The 22938-nt window shown below is 40.0% G+C and overlaps 1 protein-coding gene across 1 annotated transcript in view; it reads left to right on the plus strand.

The window, feature by feature from the left end:
- Window positions 1–22938, plus strand: part of spo11 (SPO11 initiator of meiotic double stranded breaks) — a 73465-nt gene that overhangs the window by 45121 nt on the left and 5406 nt on the right. The window contains exons 3-10 of the mRNA XM_052105790.1: window positions 13291–13379; window positions 15717–15783; window positions 19741–19849; window positions 20011–20097; window positions 20459–20495; window positions 20911–21020; window positions 22178–22277; window positions 22756–22793. Coding sequence (XP_051961750.1) covers window positions 13291–13379; window positions 15717–15783; window positions 19741–19849; window positions 20011–20097; window positions 20459–20495; window positions 20911–21020; window positions 22178–22277; window positions 22756–22793 — 637 coding nt within the window. The remainder of the gene's footprint in view (window positions 1–13290; window positions 13380–15716; window positions 15784–19740; window positions 19850–20010; window positions 20098–20458; window positions 20496–20910; window positions 21021–22177; window positions 22278–22755; window positions 22794–22938) is intronic.

A 22938-nucleotide genomic window follows, 5' to 3' on the forward strand; every position in this document is an offset into this window, starting at 1 on the left:
TGTCTGTCAGGTGAGTGTTTCGTGTTTATTAATACTCTCTGTCTGTCTGTCTCTCAGGTGAGTGTCTCGTGTTTATTAATACTGATTGTCTGTCAGTTGAGTGTCTCGTGTTTATTAATTCTGTCTGTCTGTCAGGTGAATGTCTCGTGTTTATTAATACTGCCTGTCTGTCAGGTGAGTGTCTCGTGTTTATTAATACTGTCTGTCTGTCAGGTGAATGTCTCGTGTTTATTAATACTGTCTGTCTGTCAGGTGAATGTCTCGTGTTTATTAATACTGTCTGTCTGTCAGGTGAGTGTCTCGTGTTTATTAATACAGTCTGTCTGTCAGGTGAATGTCTTGTGTTTGTTAATACTGTCTGTCTGTCAGGTGAGTGTTTCGTGTTTATTAATATTGTCTGTCTGTCAGGTGTGTGTCTCATGTTTATTAATACAGTCTGTGTGTCAGGTGAGTGTCTCGTGTTTATTAATACTGTCTGTCTGTCAGTTGAATGTCTCGTGTTTATTAATACTGTCTGTCTGTCAGGTGAGTGTCTCGTGTTTATTAATACTGACTGTCTGTCAGGTGAGTGTCTCGTGTTTATTAATACTGTCTGTCTGTCAGGTGAATGTCTCGTGTTTGTTAATACTGTCTGTCTGTCAGGTGGTGAGTGTCTCGTGTTTATTAATACTGTCTGTCTGTCAGGTGAATGTCTCGTGTTTGTTAAAACTGTCTGCCTGTCAGGTGCGTGTCTCGTGTTTATTAATACTGTCTGTGTGTCAGGTGAGTGTCTCGTGTTTATAATACTGTCTGTCTGTCAGGTGAATGTCTCATGTTTATTAATACTGACTGTCTGTCAGGCGAGTGTCTCGTGTTTATTAATACTGTCTGTCTGTCAGGTGAGTGTCTCGTGTTTATTAATACTCTCTGTCTGTCTGTCAGTCAGGTGAGTGTCTCGCGTTTATTAATGCTGTCTGTGTGTCAGGTGAATGTCTCGTGTTTATTAATCCTGCCTGTCTGTCTGTCTGTCAGGTGAGTGTCTCGTGTTTATTAATACTGTCTGTCTGTCAGGTGAATGTCTTGTGTTTGTTAATACTGTCTGTCTGTCAGGTGAGTGTCTCGTGTTTGTTAATACTGTCTGTCTGTCAGGTGAGTGTCTCGTGTTTATTAATACTGTCTGTCTGTCAGGTGAGTGTCTCGTGTTTATTAATACTGACTGTCTGTCAGGTGAGTGTCTCGTGTTTATTAATACTGTCTGTCTGTCAGGAGAATGTCTTGTGTTTATTAGTACTGTCTGTCTGTCAGGTGAATGTCTCGTGTTTATTAATACTGCCTGTCTGTCTGTCTGTCATGTGAATGTCTCATGTTTATTAATACTGTCTGTCTGTCAAGTGAATGTCTCGTGTTTGTTAATACTGTCTGTCTGTCAGGTGAGTGTCTCGTGTTTATTAATACTGTCTGTCTGTCAGGTGAATGTCTCGTGTTTATTAACACTGACTGTCTGTCAGGTTAGTGTCTCGTGTTTATTAATACTGCCTGTCTGTCAGGTGAGTGTCTCATGTTTATTAATACTGTCTGTCTGTCTGTCAGTCAGGTGAGTGTCTCGCGTTTATTAATGCTGTCTGTCTGTCAGGTGAATGTCTCGTGTTTATTAATGCTGTCTGTCTGTCAGGTGAATGTTTCGTGTTTATTAATACTGTCTGTCTGTCAGGTGAGTGTCTCGTGTTTATTAATACTGTCTGTCTGTCATGTGAATGTCTCGTGTTTATTAATACTGCCTGTCTGTCAGGTGAGTGTCTCGTGTTTATTAATACTGTCTGTGTGTCAGGTGAATGTCTCGCGTTTATTAATACTGTGTGTGTGTCAGGTGAGTGTCTCGCGTTTATTAATACTGTCTGTCTGTCAGGTGAGTGTCTCGTGTTTATTAATACTGCCTGTCTGTCAGGTGAGTGTCTCGTGTTTATTAATACTGTCTGTCTGTCAGGTGAATGTCTCGTGTTTATTAATACTGCCTGTCTGTCAGGTGAGTGTCTCGTGTTTATTAATACTGTCTGTGTGTCAGGTGAGTGTCTCGTGTTTATTAATACTGTCTATGTGTCAGGTGAGTGTCTCGTGTTTATTAAAACTGTCTGTCTGTCAGGTGAATATCTTGTGTTTACTAATACTGACTGTCTATCAGGTGAGTGTCTCATGTTTATTAATACTGTCTGTCTGTCAGGTGATTGTCTCATGTTTATTAATACTCTCTGTCTGTCTGTCAGTCAAGTGAGTGTCTCGTGTTTATTAATACTGTCTGTCTGTCAGGTGAGTGTCTCGTGTTTATTAATACTGTCTGTCTGTCATGTGAATGTCTCGTGTTTATTAATACTGTCTGTCTGTCAGGTGAATGTCTCGTGTTTATTAATACTGCCTGTCTGTCAGGTGAGTGTCTCGTGTTTATTAATACTGTCTGTGTGTCAGGTGAGTGTCTCGCGTTTATTAATACTGTGTGTGTGTCAGGTGAGTGTCTCGCGTTTATTAATACTGTCTGTCTGTCAGGTGAATGTCTCGTGTTTATTAATACTGTCTGTCTGTCAGGTGAGTGTCTCGTGTTTATTAATACTGACTGTCTGTCAGGTGAGTGTCTCGGGTTTATTAATACTTTCTGTCTTTCAGGTGAATTTCTCGTGTTTATTAATACTGTCTGTCTGTCAGGTGAATGTCTCGTGTTTATTAATACTGTCTGTCTGTCAGGTGAATGTCTCGTGTTTATTAATACTGCCTGTCTGTCAGGTGAGTGTCTCGTGTTTATTAATACTGTCTGTGTGTCAGGTGAGTGTCTCGTGTTTATTAATACTGTCTATGTGTCAGGTGAGTGTCTCGTGTTTATTAATACTGGTGTGTGTCAGGTGAGTGTCTCGTGTTTATAATACTGTCTGTCTGTCAGGTGAATGTCTCATGTTTATTAATACTGTCTGTCTGTCAGGTGATTGTCTCGTGTTTATTAATGCTCTCTGTCTGTCTGTCAGTCAAGTCAGTGTCTCGTGTTTATTAATACTGCCTGTCTGTCAGGTGAGTGTCTCGTGTTTATTAATACTGACTGTCTGTCAGGTGAGTGTCTCGGGTTTATTAATACTGTCTGTCTGTCAGGTAAATGTCTCATGTTTATTTATGCTGCCTGTCTGTCATGTGAGTGTCTCGTGTTTATTAATACTGTCTATATGTCAGGTGAATGTCTCGTGTTTATTAATACTGTCTGTCTGTCAGGTAAATGTCTCATGTTTATTTATACTGCCTGTCTGTCAGGTGAATGTCTCGTGTTTATTAATACTCTCTGTCTGTCTGTCAGTCAGGTGAGTGTCTCGCGTTTATTAATACTGTCTTGTCTGTCAGGTGAGTGTCTCGTGTTTATTTATACTGCCTTTCTGTCAGGTGAGTGTCTCGTGTTTATTAATACTGTCTGTCTGTCAGGTGAGTGTCTCGTGTTTATTAATACTGTCTGTCTGTCAGGTGAGTGTCTCGTGTTTATTAATACTGTCTGTCTGTCAGGTGAGTGTCTCGCGTTTATTAATACTGTCTGTGTGTCAGGTGAGTCTCTCGCGTTTATTAATACTGCCTGTCTGTCAGGTGAATGTCTCGTGTTTGTTAATACTGCCTGTCTGTCAGGTGAATGTCTCGTGTTTGTTAATACTGTCTGTCTGTCAGGTGAATGTCTCGTGTTTGTTAATACTGTCTGTCTGTCAGGTGAATGTCTCGTGTTTATTTATACTGTCTGTCTGTCAGGTGAGTGTCTCATGTTTATTAATACTGCCTGTCTGTCAGGTGAGTGTCTCATGTTTATTAATACTGTCTGTGTGTCAGGTGAGTGTCTCGTGTTTATTAATACTGTCTGTCTGTCAGGTGAATGTCTCGTGTTTATTAATTCTGACTGTCTGTCAGGTGAGTGTCTTGTGTTTATTAATACTGTCTGTGTGTCAGGTGAGTGTCTCGTGTTTATTAATACTCTCTGTCTGTCTGTCAGTCAGGTGAGTGTCTCGCGTTTATTAATACTGTCTGTCTGTCAGGTGAATGTCTCGTGTTTATTAATACTGTCTGTCTGTCAGGTGAGTGTCTCGTGTTTATTAATACTGTCTGTCTGTCAGTCAGGTGAGTGTCTCGCGTTTATTAATACTGTCTGTCTGTCAGGTGAATGTCTCGCGTTTATTTATACTGTCTGTCTGTCAGGTGAATGTCTCGTGTTTGTTAATACTGTCTGTGTGTCAGGTGAGTGTCTCGTGTTTATTAATACTGACTGTCTGTCTGGTGAGTTTCTCTTGTTTATTAATACTGTCTGTCTGTCAGGTGAGTGTCTCGTGTTTATTAATACTGTCTGTCTGTCTGTTAGTCAGGTGAGTGTCTCGTGTTTGATAATACTGTCTCTCAGTCAGGTGAATGTCTCGTGTTTATTAATACTGCCTGTCTGTCAGGTGAGTGTCTCGTGTTTATTAATACTGTCTGTGTGTCAGGTGAGTGTCTCGCGTTTATTAATACTGTCTGTGTGTCAGGTGAGTGTCTCGTGTTTATTAATACTGCCTGTCTGTCAGGTGAATGTCTCGTGTTTGTTAATACTGTCTGTCTGTCAGGTGAGTGTCTCGTGTTTATTAATACTGTCTGTCTGTCTGTTAGTCAGGTGAGTGTCTCGTGTTTGATAATACTGTCTCTCAGTCAGGTGAATGTCTCGTGTTTATTAATACTGCCTGTCTGTCAGGTGAGTGTCTCGTGTTTATTAATACTGTCTGTGTGTCAGGTGAGTGTCTCGCGTTTATTAATACTGTCTGTGTGTCAGGTGAGTGTCTCGTGTTTATTAATACTGCCTGTCTGTCAGGTGAATGTCTCGTGTTTGTTAATACTGTCTGTCTGTCAGGTGAATGTCTCGTGTTTATTAATACTGCCTGTCTGTCAGGTGAGTGTCTCGTGTTTGTTAATACTGTCTGTCTGTCAGGTGAATGTCTCGTGTTTGTTAATACTGTCTGTCTGTCAGGTGAATGTCTCGTGTTTGTTAATTCTGTCTGTCAGGTGAATGTCTCGTGTTTGTTAATACTGCCTGTCTGTCTGTCTTTCAGGTGAGTGTCTGGTGTTTATTAATACTGCCTGTCTGTCAGGTGAGTGTCTCGTGTTTGTTAATACTGTCTGTCTGTCAGGTGAGTGTCTCGTGTTTATTAATACTGACTGTCTGTCTGGTGAGTTTCTCTTGTTTATTAATACTGTCTGTCTGTCAGGTGAGTGTCTCGTGTTTATTAATACTGTCTGTCTGTCTGTTAGTCAGGTGAGTGTCTCGTGTTTGATAATACTGTCTCTCAGTCAGGTGAATGTCTCGTGTTTATTAATACTGTCTGTCTCTCAGGTGAATGTCTCATGTTTATTAATACTGCCTGTCTGTCTGTCTTTCAGGTGAGTGTCTGGTGTTTATTAATACTGTCTGTCTGTCATGTGAATGTCTCGTGTTTATTAATACTGTCTGTCTGTCAGGTAAATGTCTCATGTTTATTTATACTGCCTGTCTGTCAGGTGAGTGTCTCGTGTTTATTTATACTGCCTGTCTGTCAGGTGAGTGTCTCGTGTTTATTAATACTGTCTGTCTGTCAGGTGAGTGTCTCGTGTTTATTAATACTGTCTGTCTGTCAGGTGAGTGTCTCGTGTTTATTAATACTGTCTGTCTGTCAGGTGAGTGTCTCGTGTTTATTAATACTATATGTCTGTCAGGTGAATGTCTCGTGTTTATTAATACTGTCTGTCTGTCAGGTGAATGTCTCGTGTGTTTATTAATGCTGCCTGTCTGTCAGGTGAGTGTCTTGTGTTTATTAATACAGTCTGTCTTTCAGGTGAATGTCTCGTGTTTGTTAATACTGTCTGTCTGTCAGGTGAATGTCTCTTGTGTGTTAATACTGTCTGTCTGTCAGGTGAATGTCTCGTGTTTGTTAATTCTGTCTGTCTGTCAGGTGAATGTCTCTTGATTGTTAATACGGCCTGTCTGTCTGTCTGTCAGGTGAGTGTCTGGTGTTTATTAATACTGTCTGTCTGTCAGGTGAATGTCTCGTGTTTATTAATACTGTCTGTCTGTCAGGTGAATGTCTCGTGTTTATTAATACTGCCTGTCTGTCAGGTGAGTGTCTCGTGTTTATTAATACTGCCTGTGTGTCAGGTGAGTGTCTCGCGTTTATTAGTACTGTCTGTCTGTCAGGTGAATGTCTCGTGTTTGTTAATACTCTCTGTCTGTCTGTCAGTCAGGTGAGTGTCTCGCGTTTATTAATACTGTCTGTGTGTCAGGTGAGTGTCTCGTGTTTATTAATACTCTCTTTCTGTCTGTCAGTCAGGTGAGTGTCTCGCGTTTATTAATACTGTCTTGTCTGTCAGGTGAATGTCTCGTGTTTATTAATACTGCCTGTCTGTCAGGTGAGTGTCTCGTGTTTATTAATACTGACTATCTGTCAGTTGAGTGTCTCGTGTTTATTAATACTGTATGTCTGTCAGGTGAATGTCTCGTGTTTATTAATACTGTCTGTCTGTCAGGTGAGTGTCTCGTGTTTATTAATACTGTCTGTCTGTCAGTCAGGTGAGTGTCTCGCGTTTATTAATACTGTCTGTCTGTCAGGTGAATGTCTCGCGTTTATTTATACTGTCTGTCTGTCAGGTGAATGTCTCGTGTTTGTTAATACTGTCTGTGTGTCAGGTGAGTGTCTCGTGTTTATTAATACTGACTGTCTGTCTGGTGAGTTTCTCTTGTTTATTAATACTGTCTGTCTGTCAGGTGAGTGTCTCGTGTTTATTAATACTGTCTGTCTGTCTGTTAGTCAGGTGAGTGTCTCGTGTTTGATAATACTGTCTCTCAGTCAGGTGAATGTCTCGTGTTTATTAATACTGCCTGTCTGTCAGGTGAGTGTCTCGTGTTTATTAATACTGTCTGTGTGTCAGGTGAGTGTCTCGCGTTTATTAATACTGTCTGTGTGTCAGGTGAGTGTCTCGTGTTTATTAATACTGCCTGTCTGTCAGGTGAATGTCTCGTGTTTGTTAATACTGTCTGTCTGTCAGGTGAGTGTCTCGTGTTTATTAATACTGTCTGTCTGTCTGTTAGTCAGGTGAGTGTCTCGTGTTTGATAATACTGTCTCTCAGTCAGGTGAATGTCTCGTGTTTATTAATACTGCCTGTCTGTCAGGTGAGTGTCTCGTGTTTATTAATACTGTCTGTGTGTCAGGTGAGTGTCTCGCGTTTATTAATACTGTCTGTGTGTCAGGTGAGTGTCTCGTGTTTATTAATACTGCCTGTCTGTCAGGTGAATGTCTCGTGTTTGTTAATACTGTCTGTCTGTCAGGTGAATGTCTCGTGTTTATTAATACTGCCTGTCTGTCAGGTGAGTGTCTCGTGTTTGTTAATACTGTCTGTCTGTCAGGTGAATGTCTCGTGTTTGTTAATACTGTCTGTCTGTCAGGTGAATGTCTCGTGTTTGTTAATTCTGTCTGTCAGGTGAATGTCTCGTGTTTGTTAATACTGCCTGTCTGTCTGTCTTTCAGGTGAGTGTCTGGTGTTTATTAATACTGCCTGTCTGTCAGGTGAGTGTCTCGTGTTTGTTAATACTGTCTGTCTGTCAGGTGAGTGTCTCGTGTTTATTAATACTGACTGTCTGTCTGGTGAGTTTCTCTTGTTTATTAATACTGTCTGTCTGTCAGGTGAGTGTCTCGTGTTTATTAATACTGTCTGTCTGTCTGTTAGTCAGGTGAGTGTCTCGTGTTTGATAATACTGTCTCTCAGTCAGGTGAATGTCTCGTGTTTATTAATACTGTCTGTCTCTCAGGTGAATGTCTCATGTTTATTAATACTGCCTGTCTGTCTGTCTTTCAGGTGAGTGTCTGGTGTTTATTAATACTGTCTGTCTGTCATGTGAATGTCTCGTGTTTATTAATACTGTCTGTCTGTCAGGTAAATGTCTCATGTTTATTTATACTCCCTGTCTGTCAGGTGAGTGTCTCGTGTTTATTTATACTGCCTGTCTGTCAGGTGAGTGTCTCGTGTTTATTAATACTGTCTGTCTGTCAGGTGAGTGTCTCGTGTTTATTAATACTGTCTGTCTGTCAGGTGAATGTCTCGTGTTTATTAATACTGTCTGTCTGTCAGGTGAGTGTCTCGTGTTTATTAATACTGTCTGTCTGTCAGGTGAATGTCTTGTGTTTATTAATACTGTCTGTCTGTCAGGTGAATGTCTCGTATTTATTAATGCTGCCTGTCTGTCAGGTGAGTGTCTTGTGTTTATTAATACAGTCTGTCTTTCAGGTGAATGTCTCGTGTTTGTTAATACTGTCTGTCTGTCAGGTGAATGTCTCTTGTGTGTTAATACTGTCTGTCTGTCAGGTGAATGTCTCGTGTTTGTTAATTCTGTCTGTCTGTCAGGTGAATGTCTCTTGATTGTTAATACGGCCTGTCTGTCTGTCTGTCAGGTGAGTGTCTGGTGTTTATTAATACTGTCTGTCTGTCAGGTGAATGTCTCGTGTTTATTAATACTGTCTGTCTGTCAGGTGAATGTCTCGTGTTTATTAATACTGCCTGTCTGTCAGGTGAGTGTCTCGTGTTTATTAATACTGCCTGTGTGTCAGGTGAGTGTCTCGTGTTTATTAGTACTGTCTGTCTGTCAGGTGAATGTCTCGTGTTTGTTAATACTCTGTCTGTCTGTCAGTCAGGTGAGTGTCTCGCGTTTATTAATACTGTCTGTGTGTCAGGTGAGTGTCTCGTGTTTATTAATACTCTTTCTGTCTGTCAGTCAGGTGAGTGTCTCGTGTTTATTAATACTGTCTGTCTGTCAGGTGAATGTCTCGTGTTTATTAATACTGCCTGTCTGTCAGGTGAGTGTCTCGTGTTTATTAATACTGACTGTCTGTCAGTTGAGTGTCTCGTGTTTATTAATACTGTATGTCTGTCAGGTGAATGTCTCGTGTTTATTAATACTCTCTGTCTGTCAGGTGAATGTCTCGTGTTTATTAATACTGCCTGTCTGTCAGGAAGGTGTCTCGTGTTTATTAATACTGTCTGTGTGTCAGGTGAGTATCTCGCATTTATTAATACTGTCTGTGTGTCAGGTGAGTGTCTCGCGTTTATTAATACTGCCTGTCTGTCAGGTGAATGTCTCGTGTTTATTGATACTGCCTGTCTGTCAGGTGAGTGTCTCGTGTTTATTAATACTGACTGTGTTTCAGGTGAGTGTCTCGTCTTTATTAATACTGACTGTCTGTCAGGTGAGTGTCTCGTGTTTGATAATTCTGTCTGTCAGTCCGGTGAATGTCTCGTGTTTGTTAATACTGTCTGTCTGTCAGGTGAATGTCTCGTGTTTGTTAATACTCTGTCTGTCTGTCAGTCAGGTGAGTGTCTCGCGTTTATTAATACTGTCTGTGTGTCAGGTGAGTGTCTCGTGTTTATTAATACTGTCTGTCTGTCAGGTGAATGTCTCGTGTTTATTAATACTCTCTGTCTGTCTGTCAGTCAGGTGAGTGTCTCGCGTTTATTAATACTGTCTGTCTGTCAGGTGAATGTCTCGTGTTTATTAATACTGTCTGTCTGTCAGGTGAATGTCTCGTGTTTATTAATACTGCCTGTCTGTCAGGTGAGTGTCTCGTGTTTATTAATACTGACTGTCTGTCAGGTGAGTGTCTCGTGTTTATTAATACTGTCTGTCTGTCAGGTGAATGTCTCGTGTTTATTAATACTGTCTGTCTGTCAGGTGAATGTCTCGTGTTTATTAATACTGCCTGTCTGTCAGGTGAGTGTCTCGTGTTTATTAATACTGTCTGTGTGTCAGGTGAGTGTCTCGCGTTTATTAATACTGTCTGTGTGTCAGGTGAGTGTCTCGTGTTTGTTAATACTGTCTGTCTGTCAGGTGAATGTCTCGTGTTTATTAATACTGCCTGTCTGTCAGGTGAGTGTCTCGTGTTTATTAATACTGTCTGTCTGTCAGGTGAATGTCTCGTGTTTGTTAATACTGTCTGTCTGTCTGTCAGGTGAATGTCTCGTGTTTGTTAATTCTGTCTGTCTGTCAGGTGAATGTCTCGTGTTTGTTAATACTGCCTGTCTGTCTGTCTGTCAGGTGAGTGTCTGGTGTTTATTAATACTGTCTGTCTGTCAGGTAAATGTCTCATGTTTATTTATTCTGCCTGTCTGTCAGGTGAGTGTCTCGTGTTTATTAATACTGTCTGTCTGTCAGGTGAATGTCTCGTGTTTATTAATACTGTCTGTCTGTCAGGTAAATGTCTCATGTTTATTTATACTGCCTGTCTGTCAGGTGAGTGTCTCGTGTTTATTTTTACTGCCTGTCTGTCAGGTGAGTGTCTTGTGTTTATTAATACTGTCTGTCTGTCAGGTGAGTGTCTCGTGTTTATTAATACTGTCTGTCTGTCAGGTGAGTGTCTCGTGTTTATTAATACTGTCTGTCTGTCAGGTGAATGTCTCGTGTTTGTTAATACTGTCTGTCTGTCAGGTGAATGTCTCGTGTTTGTTAATTCTGTCTGTCTGTCAGGTGAATGTCTCGTGTTTGTTAATACTGCCTGTCTGTCAGGTGAGTGTCTCATGTTTATTAATACTGCCTGTCTGTCAGGTGAGTGTCTCATGTTTATTAATACTGTCTGTCTGTCAGGTGAGTGTCTCGTGTTTATTAATACTGTCTGTCTGTCAGGTGAATGTCTCGTGTTTATTAATACTGACTGTCTGTCAGGTGAGTGTCTTGTGTTTATTAATACTGTCTGTCTGTCAGGTGAGTGTCTCGTGTTTATTAATACTCTCTGTCTGTCTGTCAGTCAGGTGAGTGTCTCGCATTTATTAATACTGTCTGTCTGTCAGGTGAATGTCTCGTGTTTATTAATACTGTCTGTCTGTCAGGTGAGTGTCTCGTGTTTATTAATACTGTCTGTCTGTCAGTCAGGTGAGTGTCTCGCGTTTATTAATACTGACTGTCTTTCAGGTGAATGTCTCGCGTTTATTAATACTGTCTGTCTGTCGGGTGAATGTCTCGTGTTTGTTAATACTGTCTGTGTGTCAGGTGAGTGTCTCGTGTTTATTAATACTGACTGTGTGTCAGGAGAGTGTCTCACGTTTATTAATACTGTCTGTGTGTCAGGTGAATGTCTCGCGTTTATTAATACTGTCTGTCTGTCGGGTGAATGTCTCGTGTTTGTTAATACTGTCTGTGTGTCAGGTGAGTGTCTCGTGTTTATTAATACTGACTGTGTGTCAGGAGAGTGTCTCGCGTTTATTAATACTGTCTGTCTGTCAGGTGAATGTCTCGTGTTTATTAATACTGACTGTCTGTCTGGTGAGTGTCTCGTGTTTATTAATACTGTCTGTCTGTCAGGTGAATGTCTCGTGTTTATTAATACTGACTGTCTGTCTGGTGAGTGTCTCGTGTTTATTAATACTGTCTGTCTGTCAGGTGAGTGTCTCGTGTTTATTAATACTGTCTGTCTGTCTGTCAGTCAGGTGAGTGTCTCGTGTTTGATAATACTGTCTGTCTGTCAGGTTAATGTCTCGTGTTTATTAATACTGTCTGTCTCTCAGGCGAATGTCTCGTGTTTATTAATACTGCCTGTCAGGTGAGTGTCTCGTGTTTATTAATACTGTCTCTCTGTCTGTCATGTGAGTGTCTCATGTTTATTAATACTGTCTCTTTGTCTGTCAGGTGAGTGTCTCATTGACAAATGCTTATCAATAATACTCTTATGGCTAAAAAGTTTACAGTGTTCAGTGGCTAAAATATCAATATGACAATGTTACTAAAAATATTACTAAAATGTCAACAGTTTTTATTGACTAAAACTACATTAAAAAGCCCAGTAAACAGAATAAAGCACAATTACAGATGTGTTTGCGAGTGTCACACCATATAACAAGTATTCACAGAGATATAAAGAGACATGATGCAACGTTAGCAAAGTGGGATTTCAGAAAATTATCCTCACACTGGACAAGAGGTACCATCGAGAAGTAGAACTTTTTAGAAAGAGGATTTGGAAATACCAGTTGGTCATTTAAAAAAGTAAATACAACAACAACAACAACAGTTTTAGTGGTTTGAGTGAACCACACTTTTATATCCAGTTTCCTTTTCAAAAGTTTTTATAGAAAGTACATGTTTCATCCTGATTAAATGTCCCTGTTTGTTTTAAATATTATTTAATTTTGTAAAAATATTTTAATTTGAAAACACTGTGCATTTATAGTTGTTGTTGTTGCTAGTTTGTATGTTTGAGTTGAGAAATACACATTTCAGCATTATCAGTAATCTATTTGTGCATTTCCCTTGATAACCAAGCAAGTTGACTCATGTTACCATTTCTTTATTATATCGCAATCGCATATCGCAATATTAACCTCAATAATCGCAATATGACATTGAGAGTGAGAACCACATAATTGCGACCATGAGGTGGTTACCCCTTGTGACTACCCTCCCTAGCAACCGGGGCAATTTGGTTGCTTAGGAGACATGCCTGGAGTCACTCAGCACACCCTGGATTCAAAGTCATGACTCCTGGGGTGGTAGTCAGTACTCGCTGAGCTATCCAGGCCCTGTGGATGTGTGTCAGTAAAGAGGGCCCCATCCCTGTACTTTGCCTACGGCCCCCAAATCACTAAATCTGCCCTTGTATCTATCCATGGGGAAAAAGTTGTAGTGCCAAGTCTTAACATTGATCCTTTCAAATTATGTCTTGATGCTAAATAGGTGTTTTATCACAAGAGGATTAAAAACACTCACACAAAGTTCCCTCTCACCCTCTCACAAAATCTTGTTCTCTGGAAAGGTTTTCTCTGTGCACACTGTGCTCATGTGTAGAACAAAGATGACTCTCCGGTCAGATCTACATCAAACCTCCTAAAGGCTTAAAGCACATTTCAATGGGGCCTCTCGGACAATTTTGAGCACCAAAATGGCTTTTGGCTTATTGCTGTTGTAAATGTATCCTTAGTGCAAGCAATATGACTGATATTTCTTCTAGCCGAGAATAATTAAAATAATTATTTCTTCCCCTACAACAATAAAAAAGAAGTCATACCTCACTGTGCTTTCTTAGATTTTCCATTGCAACATTTGGTTATAATAATTGTAAGAATTCTCAGATGAGACATCAAAATGTTTTCCCCCAAACATTTCAGCTCTACAGCCAGACATAAAGTAACTCCTGAAGTCATCTTTATTATTGTACATATTTCAGGACATGTTATGACTTAATAGATATTAGCCCGCGCATAACAAATGGTCAGAAAATACCTCAGAGGGAAAATAAGGAAATAAGAGCAAAAACTGTTGATATTATTCTCAGATTTCATAAGTCTGTTGGTTTGATACTGCAGCCAGATGCCTCTGTAAAAGCTCACCGATGTGACTGTCCTTCATCAGCCAACAAGTTTGGTAAGATCACACTGGATTGCATGCCTATAGTACATATAAACATTTATTCAGATCATACATTTGTACGGTGCAGTGTTTCCCCTATATGCATTTTGCAGTGGTGCTGCACCACTTTTCTGAAATGTAGGATGGCAGGGGATCTCAACGTTTCACTGAACAATCATTTAGCGCTTTCCTCATGAATAGAAATGAGCCTTCCCAATCATCTGTTTCTTTGGAGTGCATTTTGCTAGCTTCAAAAGCAGAAGGAAACAGTGCTACACAGGTCAATTATCAACACGGCTTAAGCATAGCAGCATGAGGGTAGAGCAGGTGTGGTAATGGCTGTAGTTTAATCAGTAGGAGTGTAAAGAAGTCCCAACTTAGTCAAACTGTCAGAATATTTCATTTTATTACAATTTAGGTGTTAATTATTTCCCCACAGATGTTATTTTTGTTAATATCATAATTTTCTTCTGCATCTCAACCTCAAAATCAATGCTGCTATACTGTCAATTATGCATTTCAATGCACATAACACATGTAATATTATTTGCATGGGTGCTACCAAAGCAGGTGCTGGTTCCACATTTTCAACGGGCCCTTTGAGGGCACAAATAAACATTGATGTGACCCAGGCTGAAATTGAGTTTGACACCCCTGTTTTAATCTATTCTTTGACCAACACACTTTAATATGGGTCCGCCATTGCACAACAGCACCGCTGCTGAAAAGAAATGCTAGGGGAAACATTGGTACAGTGCATTCATTAAGTATTCAGACCCCTTCATCTTTTCACATTTTGTTATGTTGCAGCCTTATACTAAAAGTATTCAGACCCTTAACTCAGTACTTAGTTGAAGCACTTTTGGCAGCAATTAAAGCCTCAAGTCTTTTTGGGTATGATGCGACAAGCTTTGCACACCTGAATTGTGGGATTTTTTTTTTCTCCTCTGCAGATACTCTCAAGCTCTGTCAGGTTGGATGGGGACTGTCGGTGGACAGCCATCCAGAGATGTTCAATTGGATTCAAGTCCAGGCTCTGGCTTGGCCACTCAAGGACATTCAAGAGTTATCCCTATGCCACTCTTGCCTTGTCTTGGCTGTGTGCTTAGGGTCATTTTCCTGTTGGAAGGTGAACCTTCAGCCCAGTCTGAGGTCTTGAGTGCTCTGGACCATGTTTTCAATAATGATAACTCTATTTTGCAGCGTTCAGCTTTCCAACAACCCTGACAAGTTCCCCAGTCCCTGCCACTGAAAAACATTACACAGTATGATGCTACCACCTCCATGCTTCACCGATGGGATGGTATTGCACAAGTGATGAGCAGTGCCTGGTTTCCTCCTGACTTTACACTTGGAGTTGAGGCCAAACAGTTTCATTATACCAGAGAATCTTGTTTCTCACAGTCTGAGAGTCCTTAAGGTGCTTTTTTGCAAATTCCAAGTGGGCTTTCATGTGTTTTGCACTGAGTAGAGGCTTCTGTCTGGCCACTCTGCAATAAAGCCCAGATCTGTGTAGTGTTGCAGTGATGGTTGTTTTTCTTCAAGTTTCTTCCATCTCCACACATGATATCTGGAGATCAACTAGAGTGACCATCGGGTTCTTAGTCGCCTCTCTTACCAAGGCCCTTCTCCCCTTTCAAAATCATGTCCAATTAATTGAATTTGCCATAGGTGAACTCCAATCGAAGTGTTGAAACCTCTGAAAGAGTATCCAGAGAAATGGGATGCACCTTAACTAAATTTCAAGAGTCATAGCAAAGGGTCTAAATACATATGTCAATGTGATTTAAATATTATTTTTATTTTTTTTAAATAAATTTGCAAAGTTACAAAAATCAGTTTTTGCTTTGGAATGATAGGATATGGAGTGCAGATTGAAAATAATCTACACTCCATAGGCTGCAACAACAAAATGTGAAAAAATTAATTGCTTTCAGATAATGCATCACAAACACAAATTTACACAGTTTCTACACATTTCAATTGCTAATACTTAGGTAAGGTTTAAACCCTTAACCACAAATATTAAACTTTGAGGAGTTTCAATTTTTGCTCTGCAATCAATAAAATGGGCAAAGCAGTCCCATAGACTTATAATGAAGGAGGTACCAGAGTCATATCTAGGGACTAGAATTACATAGAGACCTGTGGTCGGGCTTGTTTGAGTTGGGCCAGTAAGCAACACCCTCATTGCAATGTGCTAAAAACAACTCAGAACAGCTTAGCAACCACACAGCAATGTCCTGGCAACCACCCACATTGCGTCACATCATTGTGGCCTGTGAATTTTGCAAAGGACAGAAGCTTTCTTCTGAAAATTTTAAAATGTATTTTATGTTTTCCTGTTTACAGCACTGATTTTAAAGCTCTTGTCTGTTATTTACAAACTTGTGCAGAGTGACTCCTATGCTACTAAAAGGTAAGTGTGAGTTGATGCCAGTTGATATCCATTAGCTTTTTTTCAACATCAACATTAGGTTACAATGTATATGAATGTACATGTATAGACCTTTTCAAGGATGTAGGATGTAAGCAATAACAAAGGAATTAGAACGCTACTGACCCTGAAGCACTTCTGGTATCAATACCAGACCCTTTATAAAGGATCTGAGTTAACATGTTTTCTTAAAGAACATCAAAAGTTTACCTGAAGTGACTTATCCAGACCTGTTATTTATAATGAGTCTCTTAAGTGAGAAAGGGAGTTAAAATTGTATCGTAGTTTATATGCTCACAATTATTTCCTCAGCAGAGAGTTCTTGAATATAGGATTGGATTTCATTCATCTACCAGAGATAAGATGTGTGCTACAGTTTTTAATACTGCACATATCCAGTTGTCTCGCTCCACTGCTGCTGACACTGTTCGTGTCAATTTGCTGTTGCTTTTTCTGAGATCTAAACGCTTTAATTTCCATTAGTTCCAGATCATCCAGCCACTGAACAACATGGTCCACATTTTAATAATGATATTTTATGACAATCATGTTAACGTTAGTAACGTTAATTGTGTTAGTCACTATGAATGAAGCGCCCTCTGCTGTTGTTTTGAATGAGTTTGACAACTAGCAGGAAATGTTCAAGGAATAAAATTGTCACTTCCTTAAACCGACAAATAGTCCTTGAATGGGTCTATAACAGTGGTTCTCAATGCCCCACTACTTCATTACCTGACCTCATGCCACCCCCTTCTACCCCAATACCAAATTATGTGACATAATCTAAAAGCTGCAACATTGTGTTATCAAAAAACTAAAAAATCAATATTTTTGTTATTTGCTTAATTTGCTTGATGCAACTTGCAGTTTAATACTTTTACATCTTTGTTTATAAGTTCAGAAGGCTTTCACTCTATTAATGTGTGACCAAACCTTGCTGTAACAGCATAAGGACGTGCAAGGAGGAGACAGGAACTGGCTGAACGACAGCGTAAAGTTTAATGTTATAAATGAACATAAATCCAACATAAACAAACATGCAGCGCAGCATTGTGCATCTCTCTCTTGAACCGGCATCTCCGGCTGCCCTTTATCTCGCTCTCCCGCTGATCAGCTGATTCAGTGCCAGTTCTGCTCCATCACGGCCTCCTCCTCATCACACTCCTTCCCCACTCGATTCAGGCCGAGGCACACTGGTCTGACTAACTCCTCCCTCCCCTGTCTCTGGAGGGGAGACACTGCCCTTCCAGGCGTTCTGTCACCCGCCTCCTGCTAACCTGGGCGAGGGGAGACGTGGGGAGAGGGAAAGGGCGAGCAGAGACACACAGAGAGATTGTGATGACTGATGGCTGTGGTTCCTCCTGCTCTCGCCAGCTGGCAGCGACCCCTCCGTCCCAGGCAGACGGCTGCGGCTGCTCTCCTGGTGGATGGCAGTGGCGAGGTCTCCACAACAGCCCATCTCCAGGGTTTCGGCACAACTACCCAAGAAGGCTGCCAAAGCTGCACCCACACCTGCAAGACCACGACACCTGCAAAGTAAGCTGCACTTGCTGAGGGGTCTGATGATGATGAATATGAAGAGGAAGAGGCCCCACCTCCTAAAAAGGCTAAACCTATGGCTAAAGCACCCACAGGCGAATAAGAATCAGATGATGATGATGACAATTATTCAGAAGAAGAGGAAATGGACATGACACCTGCACCTAAAGCCCCTGTCAAAAAGGCAGGAATGGTGAAGGCTATGGAAGAATCTGAGAAGGAAGATGATGATGAGGAAGAAAAGCCCACAACTCCAGCAAAAAAAAGAAAAGGGAACCCTTCCAGCCAAGAAAGCTATAGTGGAAGGAGTAGGCTTCAGTCTCTTCATGGGCAACTTGAACCCTAATAAACACTTTGATGAAATCAAATCAGCAATCACAAAGTTCTTCTCAAAGGAGAACCTTGAAATTCAGGATGTGCGTCTTGGTGGATTTAAGAAGTTTGGCTACGTTGACTTTGCAACAGAAGAAGTGTTGCAGAAGGCTTTAGCACTCGCAGGAAAACAAGAAAGAGAGAGACGCACACGCCAGCACTGAATGTGTGTATGTTTGTTTTAGGTTGAGTTTTATATTAAACATTACATTTACTGTTCAGCCGGTTCCCGCCGCCTCCTTGCCTGTCCTTGAACTATTACATTGGTGCCGAAACCTGGGAGGGAGGAGGGATGTAGTGATATGATAATATTTATTATCAATCTGTTTCTGCCTAAATTAGTTTGTGTTACTATAGTAAATTCAAGGGTGGCCATGTAGAATTCTGTGCAGAATTCAAATGGTCTTGTGCCGTGCTTCACTGATTCTCGCAGCACTGCTCGATTAAGAGCTCAAACCTGTCGCGAGTAAAAACGCACCTGCTCTGTCAATTGAGCCATATCCAACTACAGAGCCAGACAGGTGCATTAGCGGAGGTTGTGGCTCCGCCTGGCTATTTGACGCTGCAAACCCAGATACTTTAGATGCATCATGAGACATCAGGGGCCGGTTACACCAGCTGTATATAAGTTAGAACTTATCTAGATGTGGCATAAATGGGCACTAAGTCACAGTTTACACACCACTTAATATTTGAGCATTGCACCATTAAACTTAGGCGAGATGTAACCATATGTATAAACTAAATGTTTACGGAAGCCTCCGACCAGGCGTAACAGATTGAATATAAAAGCAGACTGAAATTTTATGACTTCAATGAGCTCATGTTTTGCATGACAGGCATCAATCATTTCAACATACATTATGATGTTGACATTTACGAGAGAGAGAGAGAGAAATGTACTTTAGCATCTCTTTAGCATCTCACCGATCTAACAGTGCAGTTTTTAGTATGCATTGCCCGGTGTCAAGTTTCAACACATTCAAAATATGTATAGGATTTTAAAATGAATACTTGTCTGTTTTTCCAGCCTGTTGTTTTAGTATTTATCACCCCTCATTTATTTTAGATACAGTTTCTATAATATTATTTACATAGGGCAATATACTATTTATCAAATCTACATTTATTACATATCATTTTTTAATGGGGATTTAATTTATTACAGCTGACAGTTAAGTGAACATACAAGGTTTGAACATTAACCGTAACAAGACCAAATTGAAGCTCATGGTTTTTTAACATTTCTGTGTATAAATATGAAGGCTCTTTATTGGATAAATACAGGTAAACGTCATAATATGCGACTATGCATTACTTGACGGAGAGCTTACGACCTACTAGTTAAGTCTTGCCTTAAGAACAGGTGGGGCAACTAAATTAAGGACTGACTTCGCTACAAACTAACTAGTTGTTACTAAGCCCTTGGTATGAACTTTATGTCCTAATTTACGTGAGAACTTACGCAAAGCTGGTGCAACCCTACCCAGTTCAGAATCCGATGACCTGCGGTACAAATGTGTATCAACCCGTATAATGGAGAACTGGTATTCTAATATTCAGAGTGTAGATAAATGTATTTATGCAAAGACAAACTTCGATTTGATATATGACTGATAAATTCCCCCCATTTGTGACCTAATGCAACCCTCTCTTCCTATTTCCTCTCAGCGCCCCCTGGCATTGTTTAAACACCCCTTTTGAGAACCCCTGGTCTACAAGGCAAAGTGAATTTTTAGTCACAATGGTCCTGTGATAAAAGTATAAATATTCCATGTACTCAATTAAATTTGAGATCATAAAAAAAACAAAGCAAAGATATATATTGTATCAAGTGTTACCCTGCCTTTTAGTTACCACCTGTTTCATGCCTTAGCATTTTACTTTTTTATCAGCCATTGGAGAACATTTTATTGACAGCACCATAAGTCATCTGCTATAGTGATCAGGTGGAACCTTTTGATTTTTATGAAGTGATTTGTCAATTGCACCATTTGCATTTATTTATTTTTTGTTTCTATTCATCAGAGACATATACTATAATGATCCACAGCTGTTTGGGTCACAGAGGACAGTGGATTCAATCGTGGACGACATTTCTTGCATGCTCAAGGTTCCTCGCAGGAGTCTGCATGTTGTACGTGCATATGGCTCCAATGTGTTATTTTAGTATTTGTAAAACATTCAAACACATTCAGACAAAGATTTATCATTTAAGTGGCTTAAATCATTTACACAGGTTTACATAAAAATTTGCTTTTGTGCAGAATGAATGATTCCTTTTAATAAACTTTGCAGCTTGCGACATCCAAAGGCTTTATCTCAGGTGATCTTTGTTATTTGGAGGAAGATGGCACAAAGGTAGACTGCAGTTCCAGCACTACAGTGAGTAGATAGCCAGCCAGTGCTCATTATCTCTGTAATTTTCACTTAATGCTCAGTATGAACTGCAGCCTGAGCATGATTTTTATAATCCCCTTCTGCCCACAACCATTCATCTGTAATTCTACTGGCAACATTTTTAGATCCAGTCTTTCAAACATTCACATCAGTATTACTCAAATGTTGTCCCTATTTACAAACCACTGGCAAAATTGGTCTGAGATGCTATTCTGAATCTGAGAAGAGAAAACAAAAAATATTTGGAGTTACTGGAAAATAAAAATGTTTTCCATTCAAGATTATTTTTGTTGTAAAATGGTTTGGGATTGCTTTATTATACTGTCCTTGTTTTGTTTTTTTATAGGCTACCCCTGTGTCTTCCAATGTTAGTGGAATAAGAAGTATCCTTCATATCATTAATTGATTTACACATTATATCCATTTTGTGTATCCATTGCAAAAGACTGTTTGACATGACAGGTGAAGTGACAGCAGAGAGAGATTCAGAAGGAATTTTCTTTAAAGGCATTTTTTTTTTCTTCAAAAGATAGATCACCCCCAAAAATTATATATTTTGACATTGATTACCTACCTACTCATATTTTAACAAACCTGTGTGACTTTCTTTCATCTGTGGGACACAGAAGGAGAAGTTTAGCAGAATCTCAGAGATTCTCTTTTCCAAACAATACAAGTGAATGGTGGTGGACCGACTCTGTCGAGCTCTGAAACACTGTTAAGCTATATGATTGATTTTGTCGTCAATCTTCCCCTCCATGGCAGCTTTGCTGAATTAGATTCCTCAGCAACAAGAAGACATTGTATCAGCTGCTAAATGCATCCTGATAGTGGAGAAAGATGCAACTTTCCAGAGACTCCTTGACGATGACTTTTGCATCAGACTGTCTCCGTGCATCATCATAACTGTAAGCATGTTTAACTTAGTGGTACCTTACGTTAGTTAAAGCCCCGGCACACTCACAATGAAATGCTTTTCCTTTCGTCGCTCAGAGCCAAAAGAAAGTTCTAAACAGCTGCACAATGACACACTATGCGAACATTCAGACACTCATTCTATGAGTAGAATTCACATGATATCAGAAAAAGAAACTATTATCTAAATCATTAACGATGATGATTTATAGTAATATATTTGCTATAGATAATGTGTAATTTGTTACATTTACCTTTTACATTCATGATGCTAATGCGCTAACATGCGATACACAGCCATAATATGTGCCGATTACACTCTGTTATCGTAATTTATGGTACTACTGATACTACTGCAAAGATGGGTGTATAAAAGAGTGTCAATGGGTAGAATACAGACAAAATCTTTGGGCAGATGTGTGAATGGCCTTCGGCTGCAGATAGCACACGAGTGAAGCAGTATATCAAACAACAGAGTGAATTGGCACTTAAAAGTTTTACTTTTTTAGTCTAATTAAACAAAAAATCTATGCGAGCAATCGTGCAGGTATAGGTAAGTTTGTACAAGCTCACTAATATTTAAACTGTGCACTGGTGTGTTGATGTTGACTGATTTTATGCGAGCGATCGTGCAGATGTAGGTAAGTTTGTACAAGCTCACTAATATTGAAACTATACACTGGTGTGTTGGTGTTGACTGACTGAACTGGAATTAGCTCTTGACCTCTAAGTAGGTGGAGCTCCAGGTCACAACTACCAATGATGTGGACCAAAGGCAGTAAAAAGGTGTTTAATAACCAGTAAGAAGTTATCTTACTGCTTTTTTTGAAGCTGAAATGAATCAGACAAACTAGAAAAAGAAAAAAAAACATTGGATGCCAGATTTTGTTCTAAATTACATTACACCCGTCAGATTCGTCTTCAGATTCGTAGGAAGTGTGCAGTGGCCTATATGCTTTTTCTATAGTTCAACTATAATGGCATGGGTCAAGCAACAGCAAAGTCATGGGTTTCATTCCCAGGGAACACACTGATAAATGTACTGTATACCTCAAGTCCATTAAGTCATTTTGCTTTGGATAAAATATCAATTCTGGTGTGTGTTTTCAAGGCTGGGTGCCTAAATGCAGAGTCTTGTCTGATTTTTCAGGGCAAAGGAATGCCCGATGTGAATAGCAGATTGATGGTGAGAAAACTATGGGACACACTACACATCCCAGTCTTTGCCCTGGTGGATGCAGACCCTCATGGTACAAACACCCTAACACATAGGTTGTGAAATGCTTGTAAGATAATCAGACCTGATCTCTTGACGTCTCAATGAACAAACTTGAATTGTTCTGTGTTAACCTTTTGTCCCTCAAAGGTTCCCAGTAAAGTTAAAAAAAACATGTTGAGAGCTAAATGTACTGTACACTCAGTGAAATCAATGTATGGACACAGACACATTTAACACAAAGATAACAAACTCCAGCATGCTCATAGTTGACCGTTCCTTGAAAAGATTTTCACTTGTGGCAGGTCCAGTACATTTTAGCATGAGCGTTCGTATTACCGCAGAGGCCCCAGTTCTTTCTGACATTGTCATTATCATTGACTCCAACTCTCTCCATGCATGTGTAATGCCTTACTTTGTTCTCGAGCAAATTAAGCTGTACCAAAGGATAATTGCATGGATATATGGTGGTGATGATTGCTGAATCAGTCTTTCTCCCTCTTTTTTCCCAGGCATCGAAATCATGTGCATCTACAAGTATGGCTCGGTGGTAAGTGCTGTTTCCTGCTATTTCTGTGCAATTTCCAGCCAGGCCTGAGCAGAGTCTTGCATTGCGGTGACATGTAATTATTCTTCTCCCTTTGTGGTGAGATAAAAAAAGAGGAAGTGCTCATTCATGAACTTCATGAAATTGA

Source organism: Xyrauchen texanus, chromosome 35 (genome assembly GCF_025860055.1).
Source record: "Xyrauchen texanus isolate HMW12.3.18 chromosome 35, RBS_HiC_50CHRs, whole genome shotgun sequence".
NCBI lineage: Eukaryota > Metazoa > Chordata > Actinopteri > Cypriniformes > Catostomidae > Xyrauchen > Xyrauchen texanus.